This window comes from Arachis ipaensis, chromosome B07, assembly GCF_000816755.2.
Source record: "Arachis ipaensis cultivar K30076 chromosome B07, Araip1.1, whole genome shotgun sequence".
Classification (NCBI taxonomy): Eukaryota; Viridiplantae; Streptophyta; class Magnoliopsida; order Fabales; family Fabaceae; genus Arachis; species Arachis ipaensis.
The window spans coordinates 15,810,972-15,822,552 of record NC_029791.2 but is presented as its reverse complement, the minus strand read 5'-3'; the positions used below and the strand labels follow the sequence as shown (position 1 = coordinate 15,822,552).

The 11,581-nt window shown below is 33.1% G+C and overlaps 1 protein-coding gene across 3 annotated transcripts in view; it reads right to left on the bottom strand.

Annotated features, from left to right (window-relative positions):
• The window catches only part of LOC107609302 (uncharacterized aarF domain-containing protein kinase 1), a 23,738-nt gene continuing 13,366 nt past the window's right edge, over positions 1,210-11,581 (bottom strand). Inside the window, exons 2-17 of one of the 3 annotated variants that reach the window (XM_021107381.1) lie at positions 8,670-8,954; positions 8,489-8,572; positions 7,994-8,134; positions 7,835-7,905; positions 7,442-7,535; positions 6,416-6,493; positions 4,775-4,841; positions 3,673-3,758; positions 3,531-3,581; positions 3,196-3,243; positions 2,839-2,959; positions 2,565-2,745; positions 2,035-2,166; positions 1,816-1,952; positions 1,583-1,660; positions 1,210-1,478 (exon numbers count right to left, since the gene is read on the bottom strand). In XM_021107381.1, coding sequence (XP_020963040.1) covers positions 1,336-1,478; positions 1,583-1,660; positions 1,816-1,952; positions 2,035-2,166; positions 2,565-2,745; positions 2,839-2,959; positions 3,196-3,243; positions 3,531-3,581; positions 3,673-3,758; positions 4,775-4,841; positions 6,416-6,493; positions 7,442-7,535; positions 7,835-7,905; positions 7,994-8,134; positions 8,489-8,572; positions 8,670-8,855 — 1,698 coding nt within the window. In that variant the 5' untranslated portion in view covers positions 8,856-8,954 and the 3' untranslated portion in view covers positions 1,210-1,335. Of the gene's footprint in view, positions 1,479-1,582; positions 1,661-1,815; positions 1,953-2,034; positions 2,167-2,564; positions 2,746-2,838; positions 2,960-3,158; positions 3,244-3,530; positions 3,582-3,672; positions 3,759-4,774; positions 4,842-6,415; positions 6,494-7,441; positions 7,536-7,834; positions 7,906-7,993; positions 8,135-8,488; positions 8,573-8,669; positions 8,974-11,581 lie in introns of those variants that run through there. The other 2 variants (XM_016311198.2, XM_016311199.2) reach the window with 2 other exon arrangements.

Sequence of the window (11,581 nt, the reverse complement as noted above, 5' to 3'; positions counted from 1 at the left end):
CATCGAGTTTTAATTTATAATATTCATTTAAGATTTTGAAAGCATAAATCAAATATAAAAAGCATCTCATGAATCCCACTGGAAGCAGCGTCTTCACCATAAGAGAAAAGTTTAGTTCTTAGAAGCATCCCATGAAGATGAAGTGCTCTGAAGAGCATATCATACCTTATTTTCAAAAATCAACCACAAAAAGAATCCAACCATTTTGTTTGTCCAACAATAGCACTTAATTTGCATTCGGATATTTATTAGAGTAAAATAATAAAAATAACGAAGTTATTTGCTTAAGAGTTAACCATAAGTCTATGGTGGAAAATAGAGAAATGCTAGACGATTAGTAATTTATTTTTTATCGGCAGTTAGCCATCAATATTTAAAAATATGAACTAAGTATGTTATTAAATTATTAGACTAAAAAAATTGAGTTGATAACTAAAAATAATGACAAAAAATAATTTCTACTTCGTGGAGAATTAACCCACTCTACCGGCATTCAATGGTCGATACATAATTTTGTTTCGTGCAAAGCTTACACATGAAGATGATTTATGAGATTCAAAGTAGAGTTTTCGACAGATTTCTAGAAAATTTCTTGTGTTTTTAATTCTAGAAAATTCTTTTAAATGAGAAGAAAAAGAAGAAAAGATGTTAATGATCAATATCATGGACAACGGAGGATGCTTATCATTGTCTTCTGAAGCTGTTGGAACTTGGAAGTGATATACATTCTCATATATGCATAACTGAAACTTTCAAGACTAACCTTGGATTTACAATCTCACGTATCTGTTTAGCTCTATTGATTTGAAGATCAACTATATAACTCCAAGATGCTTTGCCCAAAAAAAAAAAGTCAGGTAATTCATATAGCTCTAAACCAACTCCATTTCTAGTTTCCATATGTACCTAGTTTCTATGAGTATAGTATAAACAGAAAATTCTTTGGTAGTATTGGATTCATAAGTATGAAGTTTCGTATATACATGAACAAATAACAATATACTTTAAAACCACCCTTCAAAATGAGCAATGTACTTTGGAAAAAAAAATGTTTATATCCATGCAACTAGTGGTAATTTAGTGCGTGTTTATTTCTTCCCTTTTTTTTTTCAAAAACTTCACTAAAGAAATTACTTTTTCACAGAGAATACTCATCTCATTTTACTCAATATTTTTGTAAGGTTTTGGAGGGGGAAAAGAACCGATGAGTATCATCTGAAAACATTTTTTTACAAGGTTTTTATTAAAATTTAAAACTGAATGAATACACTTTAACATTTGTATAGCATACCATCACAACCACCACTTTTTTTTATATATATAAGAACTCGATGCTTAAAATAATACATTAGGACGGATCCATAATAGAAGAAAAACAGGATGCACCACAATGCCCCAAAACTCACTACTAATCTTGCTATGCATGTAATTCAAAACATTATTCACCTTCTGGCGCCATGGGGTACTGTCAATGCTCCCTAAAAAACAGAGAAAACAATAGATGGTTAGGTTTTAATTTTTCCTTATAAAAAAATGAGGTAATATTTATAAAAACAAGTTAAAAGTGAAAGAGCATTCTCACCGATAAGAACCTTTATTAGGATGAGAACATATTTTAAGGTTGCTATGAAACTGAGAAAAGCAGCTTCCACAGCAAAGTCTGAAAGCATTAAAAAGAAAAATAAGAGGGAACACTCATTCTGAAAGCTCCTGCTTTCTTTTCTCTGTACTATATATTTTGACAGAAGTTCATTGTGTAGATGACGATTAAGAAAAGTTCTCGAGTAACTTTTAAGATATGATAAGCGAACTTACAAGATTTCATGGGACTTCTAGATGATTCTACATCCAACTTTGAACAGAGAAGACCATATACTGCATATTTGGTGTAAGTTAGCAACCTGGTGACCCGAGATACACCCATCTTTCTAATGATAGATCTTATCATTCCGCTAGAAGAAAAGAAGAAATATATTAATTATTCAGCACTACAAATTCTGCACCCAAAGAAGCTAGGATGAATTTGTTTCTTACTCTATGCGCATTATCGCAATAAAATCTGGAGGCAGGGTCTCCATGAATGAAGATAAGTCATCAAATAAGAGAGACTTCAACTCGTTTATCATGGTCTCTTTTTCTGCAGTTGATATTCCAAAAGCATGTTTGCTGCAACTCAAGCAAAAGTTCCATCATATGTTTTGTAATTTGTATTGCAAGATAACAGTAATATTTGAGGCACAACTACAAAAAAAAATAATAATCACCTTTTACATATTTAATTTATAAAAAAAATGACCAAAATATAAAAAAATCAGCTTTCCAGCTTACGTTTTTCCTTAAAAGCTGAAAAGAGTAGCTTATCATATAAACCTATCTTTGATAATATAATATACCTTATCCTCTTTTATTTTTATTTTTTTACCATTTTCAGTTGAATGAAAAAATTTAGTTTTAAATTCACATTTTGAGAATCTGAAACAATTATAACCCAAAATAAACTCTCTTCAACAAGTACACTAAAATTATTTATGTGCATCATCAAATAGAATGTTAAGAGAGATCACCTTTCAACAGGCGTTCCAGTGAAAATGATGGGCAGATATCTAGAATACTTCCCAGCACCAAATCGTTCACCAAGCCTCAATGTTTTATTCAAGTCTTTAAGAATCAAAGCTTCCCATAACTGACAAAAGTCTTTTCTAAATTCCTCATCCAATTCCCTGTAGACTGCATGATCTAAAAGAACTGCACGAAGTTTCCAAAGGGGGAAATGATCAAAATTCAAGTTCAATTCTTACAATCTTCCATATTTCAATCAGACCATACACAGGTACATACCCAAAGAGAAGCCATTGGAACCTTCAGGAGAAACTAATATATTACCAGGGTGTGGATCACCATGTATATAACCATGCACAAATATCATTTCAGCAAATAGTTCAATCAATGATTTTGCTACCTTCAGTATCAGGTTTAGAATGCATCAGTTAAAGAAAGTACATAACAATAGCAGTATAGCACTACAAAAGTAGGACAAAATGAAATTCTCATAGTCAATGTTTATCAGATTGAGTATCACAATAATGAACCATCTGCAAAAATTGTAACCACAATGAGCTTATTACATCCACTGTAAAGAACAGGAAAATACAATTTACATGAGTTCACCATAGTTGTGAATTGTGATAAATCAACCTTTTCTGGTTCTACTCCAAGCTGGTTCAGAAAGTCTAAATCATCAATCTGAATTGTAATAAGACCCCTATTAATAGAATGCAATAGATAGAAATACAAAGCTTACAACAGCTAGAATAGAATTTCTACAAACTGGAAAACAGTACAAATTGACCAGAACTGATTTTGCTTGGCTCATTTTTTAAATACTAGAATATTTCATTAAGAAATGCATAAGGTGGTGTTAACTGAGCCGAATCCCATAAAAAAACAATTATGATTCATGCAGTTATACATCAGCAAAGCAAAAATGTCCCCAGCAATTTGGTGTAACAAAGATATTATTCAAAACATACCTTTCGCCCTGTATAAAACTGCATTGTTAGGACTTGCCTGCTAGTCAAATCCTGCATGCATTAATATCATACTATGTTGGTAAAAGTATTATAGTAAACACTAAGTATTCCATTGAAAGGAAAATAATGAAGACTATCATACCCAGAATACATGAGGAACCCTGATCAGTTTGTTGTTTCTCAAGTTTTTGGCTGCTCTCTCAGAATTCCTTGCCTCATGAATAAAATCTGCGTGAAATTAATCCAGCCTTGTATTGTTCATTCAGTAACTAAGAAGGATAACTTACCAGCTGCTAGAAGTAAATGTAAAACATACAAACAAAGAACTAAATATGTTGAGTTCAATGGAATAATTTCTTGACTGAGCCCTGATAAAAACCAATGGCTGCAACATGAACATGAAAAGCAGATAAATAAAAATGCCTACTTAATGCTATAAATTGAAAAGAATCAGAAGAAAGAAAGAATAAGAACAGTACTCCAAAAATTAAAAAAAAAATATTGCAATGAATTTAATTACTAGTTCCTATAGCTTCACACAATTTGGATTTGTGCCTATTCTTGATTATTTTGAGTTTGGGAAGAAAGAATAAAAACTACTCCAAAAACCAAAAAATTGCATTGAAATAAACTACTATTCTCTATGGTTTTACCGATTTAGAGGTGTCTATCCTTAATAATTTGAAACTTTAAAAAGCAGTTCCAAACAAAAGTATGGACCAAAATATAAATAGAACCTATAACAAATAAAGAAGAAAAAACCCTAAATCAATGAGAAGTAGATCCCGTTGATATAATGACAAAGACCAAAGACCAAAATTAAAGAAAAAGAAAAGTAAAGCAACCCATATCCAGATGAGGTAAACTGTAGCATATGAAAATCTAAATCTAAATTTAGAAAGAAAAAAGGAATAACTATTCAAAATAACACAAAAATTAAAGCAATGAGCAAAATCCTACAGTAGTTTTTTAATCAAAACAAGATCAAACTACTCATATCACATGTTTTAGTTTTACTGTCTACAAGTAGTGCCCTAAAAACAAACATGACCTATATATTTAGCTTTGTTAATCTATCATATAATTATAACAAGAATATAATTCACATCCGTCTATAGAAAATCATATTTTCTATAACTCTATTTCTAATACAAAATGTCAGTGTCACACATAAAGGGAAAATGCGACAAGAACGCTGATATAATACTAATACGCAGGTATGTTTTCTACAAATTATTACTGACCAAGTTCTGCAGCCATGGAGTCCGCAAATGCCAATGGTAGCCACTCAAACCTGTACTGTGGGTATAACTACATCCAAGAAATGCAATCATAAAGTAAAATAACAACAGAAGTCCCTGAGTTGATGATACTACTTGTTTGAAAATCTAAAAGAAGAGAGAACAGAGACTGCACAAAGTTCAACTTCATCCAGCAATTAGATAATGAAATTATGAAATTCAAGGAAATTATAAATTACTTGGTAAATTTTTATCTTTTCTTATTTTACTTTTTATAAAAAATCTAAGAACATATTTTAAAACAAAAGGAATGGAAACCTCCCTAAATCTATGTAGGATATTAAAAAAGAAGAGATAGTACATCAGCTCAGAAGAGCAACCCAGTACCTTTGCTAAAGGGCAAAGATTATGGAATTTTTCTGCAGCCAAATATATCCCCCTCCAGCATTACCTAGGATCTTTCTGACAAAACTGAAAAGTCCTAACACTTGAAAATAAAGTCCTGAATATGTGAATTTATGCAATATTAAGCACTCATACTATTTGGCATGGAAGAAAATAATTGCCACTAAATCGAGAAAACAAGCAAACTCTTGTTATTTAGTAATTTAAACAAGGAATGTATTGCTGCCGAATGCATAGGCGAACTCATATATAATCAATCTTTTCAGCAAGTTTTCAGTCAAAATTCATACTCCCTCTGTCCAGCAATATAAGTCGTTGATTAGTTTAAAGATGTTTTAATATCTTCTCTCCACTTATACCCGTATTCATTGATACTAATACACCCAATGAACAATAAGCACTTAATTTGAACAGAGAAAAGGCAAGGTTAATTTTGACTTAACACTTTAAAAATTGTTGACGTTAGTGATTTCTTAAAATGTGTTTTATGACAAAAGTGACATATATTTGTGGATGTCGGGAGTATTTGGTAGGTATTAAACAAAAACCTGTAACCCATTTTCTGTTAGACTTAGAACAACTTCTCAAAAAAAAAAAAAAGGATTGAGTTTTTCCAAACATTATTTTGTGCATTCATTGATCTTACATTCTATTTCCAATTTTATGATTATTAGTAATTACTACAACATGTTTACTGCTGTTTAATACTTCTTCTGAGGTAACAGACTTATCAACAAATGATGTAAACCACTATCTTATGTATTAGCTCAAACTTTTCCAGAGAATACCAGCAATAAATATTAGAAGACATTATTTCCTATAATGTAATAAGTACTCTAGCAGGTAAGAAGATATTATTTGACTAAATCACTTCTTAGCTATGGTGTCACGAAACCAAAGAAAAAAAATTCAAGCTAGTCCTTAATTCATCACATAAAATATTAATGCAAAAATATTAATGCCCTTAAATACTGGTGATAGTGTTCTTGATTGATCAATAATTGAATCATTGGATCACCATGTTGAGATAATTCAGATCTCTTATCATAATATTAATCATTTTCCTTTCGCTTTGAAACTGTTTTTTTCTACTTCTTGTTTTCCTTTCAACAATTGACGTTGCATAATAATTATCATTCGAGACAAATAGAAAAATCTAAGTAAAAATTAAGTGCAGCATAATTGCATAAATGCATTAATATTTTTCAGTAAATAAGAGCTTCCAAAAGTCAGACATACCCATGCAATAGTTTTAGATAGGAAATACATTGTTCTTGTGTCAAAAGTCATCTGCTGCTGTACCCAAGGATATTGCACCTATTTAACAGTGAAGAACATGAATTTTCAACACAAGAAGTGCTTCTCTAAGTCTCACTTCAATCTAGGGCGACCATAAATAAAGTAACATCACATATTCACATATAAGAAAATGACAGAATTTTTTATTACTTATTGTGAAAGTATAAATCTTTTAGCATTTTCCATTCCATGTAATATTATAATCCCATATGATGAGTGATTTAGTGAAATAACAATATCTTCTATATAGCCTTCTTTTAATAAAAAAGAATTCATTCTTACAGGGAGAAAAGAGAGGAAGAAATGGCTACTATAACAGACTACCATCATTAGTCAGGTACAATCAATGAAAATTTGGTACCTAAATCCCCAAATAACCTCCAGCCTCTTAATTTATAGGTGTCCTTATTGTCACTGGCGGAGCTTTTTGTGGACAATGAGGGGCCATGCCCTCCCCCCCCACACAAACATTTTGTAAATATTTAGTAGTAGTACTACAGATAACATAACAAGCTCATTTGGCTAAAGTATTATGTAATGACAAAATATTGAAAAATTGTGATATTTATAAATTTTGTTTTTATATAATGTTGTTATGTATTTTTTATGTTAAAATTTTTTGCCCCCTCAAAATTTATCAAGCTCAGCCATTGCTTATTGCTAGGTTTGGACTCAAATAGTTAAATCTCAAAGCCAGGTTATAACACGCTATTCAAGTGAAGATGAATAATCAATACACAGTGTAAACAAATTAAACCTATCCAACGAGATATTGAAATGATAATGTTATTTTCAACCTATAGGCATATTTTTCAGATGAGAAACAAGATGCTCAGTTCAAATAGTTTACTTCTTACAGAAAAGGTAATTTAGTAATTAAGTTGACAAAAGATACCATGTGAGTAGTTGTAAGTAAATTAGCAAACAATATGTCCAAATTATCTTAAAGTTTTATTAAGAAACCACCTTGATTGCTACTTCCTGATCACTTTTCAGCACCGCATGGTGAACTTGTGCAATAGATGCGGCAGCTATAGGTTCTTCATCCAATGACTCAAACCTGAAAATTTCACATAAATATTGAAAATTTTTTCCTAATGAAAAAATAAAACAATGAACCTAAAAAAAAGAGCCAACTAGTGTTTTAAGTCTTTTAAATTAATGGCAAAAGAATAAAGCAAGCATGGGGATTTGATTATACTATCTTGATGGCAGGGCCAATTCAAGGAATGAATCTTACTTGTGCACTGTCAATGCTTTAGCAAAGGGCTCTAGCACATCGCAAGACATTAAACACCTTAATCTTGGTTAGGTGTGCATAGTTTGTAAAACCAAATTCAGTTGGTAAGGGCAACTTACATCTCAGTGAAATCTGGTCCCAAATTATCCTTCAACACTCCCTTGATAACTTTAAAAGGAAGAGGAGCAACCTAAGTCATTTAGATACCATACAAACTTAGCAAGACAACCAACCAAAAGATAAAAATTCAAAATCAAACAGAATGTCTTGAGCCAAACCTGGTCCTGCAGTGCGGACAAAGTTGACGAGTACTCTTTCGGAAGCACTCTCTGAGCAGCAACAAACTGCCCAGCCTTCACATAAAACCCTTTGTTCACTTCGCATAACTTCAAAAACCTCTTGGCAGACCGTAGATGAACCTATGCCAAAAAAAAAATTCAGCATCTCAAATTCTGAATCTGAAAACTTTTGTTTATTTTCTGTCCATTTTTAGTTCATATGTCTACAGCTTTTAAGATAGGTTGAAGGAACAAGTGAAATGCTTTTGTTTTAATCATTTCCAATACCAATCCTCAAAACAATAAACAGCGAGCTGAAAATATTAACAAAAAAATTCGAATAGCTCCTAACATAATTCTAACTTCTAAGAAGCAGTTTGTGCGCATAGCATTACATGAAGCCACGAGTTGAAAATCACCGAAATAATAGTCAAAAGCATTCAATTACAAAGCTTAACTAAATTCATTCTCAAATATGAAAGATGGCAGGAGAACCTCGGAAATCGAGTGACGGTACTGATCGGAGTCCTTTCGGAGGCCGCGCAACGAGAACTCGTAATCAACAACAGTAGAAGCTACCTGGCGAAAAAAATCGGAATAAAAATATGAAGAGCCGCGATGAAAACTGAAACACTTCAAGCCAAAGAAAAAGAAAGGAAAATTGAAGGGATCGGACCGCAGAGACGGCACGTGCAGTGCGGACGAGGCCGTGCACTTCTGCTCCAAGTTTTCCTGCAGAGAGAGAGGAGAGCTCGTGAGTGTTCGAAGCTTGGGCGGCGGCGGCGGTGGCGGCAACGGCTGCTGTTAGTAGGAGAAGGCCGGTTCGGCGTTTGGCGGGAAAATTGAAGGGTTTAGGCGTCATTTCATTTAGAGGGTTTAACGAAGACAGCAACGCAGACTCAGATTCTAATGCACACTGGATGTAGCCTCAGTCTGTGCATCACTGCATCTTACGGGATTGCTACAAATTTTAAACTGTAGATGCAGATATTTATACATATAATGACCAATTAATGTAGCAAGTTAAGTTACCTTTTGAGTGACTAACTAACTCACTAATTATACAAATGGTATGTTCTTAATTTGGACATAAAGAACACAAATTGAGGTGTTAGAAGAGTGTTAGTTAGTGTGTCAGCCAATTGATGCTTGCTGGGAACATGTACGAGTTTGACAAATTCAGATGTAACCTTCTTTCGAATGAAGTGGCAGTCAATTTTAATATATTTTAACCTTTCATGTAGAACTAGGTCAGAGGCTATTTGGATGGCAGAGACATTATCACAAAACAACATTGCACACTTGACTTCTACATTCATAAACTTGAGAAGCGTCATGACCGAGATAATTTCACAAGAGGCATTAGCAAGCACCTTATACTCTGCCTCTGTAGAACTTCTTAACAGCACATCTTGCTTTTTGTTCTTTTAAGAGATTAAAGAATTTCCCAAAAAAGTACAATAACTTGTGGTTGATCTATGAGAGTCCAGACAACTCCCCCAATCAGCATCAGCATACATGAAAAAGTGAAACTTAGATGCTGTCGAAAAAAGGAGTCCTTGACCAGGAAATATCTGAGAACATGATATATAGCATTAAGATGAGGGATTCATGGATCAGCCATGTATTGTACAAGCTTTACTACAGTAAATGTGATGTCAGGTCTCGAAATGGTAAGGTTCATCAACATTCCAATGAGCCTACAATAACTGGGACATCCGAAACTGGGTCACCCTCAACAGCTCTTAGTTTCAGGTTAGCTTCCATTGGAGTGATGGCAGGTTTGCAACCCAAAAAACCAGTATCTTCTAACAAAGACATTGTGTACTTTCTTTGGGATAAAGAGATGCCTCACTTTGATCTAGCCAACTCCAATCCTAGGAAAAAATTGAGGTCATCTAAAATTTTTAACTTCAAGATTGCTTGAAGTCTGTCTTTAACTAAGGGTGTTCAAGGGTTGGGTTGGTTCGAGTTCAGGATGAAATTAGAACCGAACCGATTAAATTGTAATTGGTTCGGATTACATTTTTTTGTGTGTGTATTGATGCGGAATTCAAAGTCCACAAATTAACTGGCAAGTGCACCGGGTCGTACCAAGTAATACTTCAGGTGAGTGAGGGTCGATCCTACCAGAATTGATGAACCAAACAACAATAATCGAATGACTCACTTAGTCAGGCAAGCAGAAAATGGTGTTTTAAGGTTCAAAAGTATTAAACAGTAATTTAGCGATTAAGTAAGCAGACAGTGAAATTGGTGTGAAAAGTATGTGAGAAAACAGTTAAGGTTTCAGAGATGTTTATTTTTCCAGATTTATATTTCTTACTAATTATTTTAATCATGCAAAATTCATTTCATGGCAAACTGTAATTGACTAAACCCTAATTTCTTAGTGATTTAGTCTCCTCTAACCTAATCAACCGCCAATTCCTTGGTCACTTAATATAGATTAGAGGTTAGATTCAATTCTAGTTTATTAGCCACAAAAATCCTAATTATCCGAATATAAGAGGATTATATGTCATATATCTCGTTAAGTCCAGGTGATTAGTGATTTAGGATGAGTTTACTTTCAAGCTAGTATTCAAGTGAGATAACTTTTCCAAGAATCAACAAGAATTTATGTAGAACAAGAGTTATTTTCCAATACACTCAAATAAGGTGAAAAACGGAAGCAATCCTTGAATTTAAATCAATACATTAATTAAAATAGAATGACAATAGTATTAATCCATAGAATAAATAGAGCTCTTAACCTTAACCAAGAAGGTTTAGTTGCTCATAACTTAGAGAGAAAATTAGAGTTCAAAAGTGTGTAAAGTGAGGAATTAGGTAGAAGCAAAAGAAGAGATCCCCAAAGGGCTAAATCTTTTTTCTTTTATATCTAACCTAATTTGATTTTAAAATAAAATAAAATAATAACTACTAAAGCTCAAAAGATTATGTTTGGGAATAAAAATAACCAAAACAAAATAAATACACTAATTATAATCCAAATCTAACTAATGAAGCTCCTTTGTTGAAGTTGGATTCGCGCTACTGGCGCTAAACGCCAGCCTTTAGCACCCCACGAGGCAGTAAGCTCCCCTTTTGTTTCTGTCTTCCTGGTGCTAAATGTCAGGGCCTGCGTTTAGCGCCCCACGAAGCAGTAGGTTGGGCGCTGGTTACGAGGCACCTGGTGCTAAATGCCGAGTCGTGGCGTTCAGCGCCGTGATACTAGAAGAGAAGTATATACTATTATATATCGTTAGAAAGCTCTAAAAGTTGGCTTTTTAATTCCACTAGAACTACGTCAATTGAATCTTCGTAGCTCAATTTATGCTTGTTGGAGTGTGAGAAGGTCAAGGTTGACAGCATCCACTTTCTTCCTTTTTCTTCTACACAAACTCTGTCAAACTCGTCTGAATCTTTCCTGAAATTAATAAAGCCACAATGCGCCTCAAAGTAGTATCCAAATAGGTTTCAAACATTAAAATCTAAATAAAACTTAATAAATTCATATCTAAAATAATAAGAAAATATAGAAAAAAAATGCTCACGCATCATGTATCCGAAACCAAACCAAACCGATTAAGAACGGATTGGTCC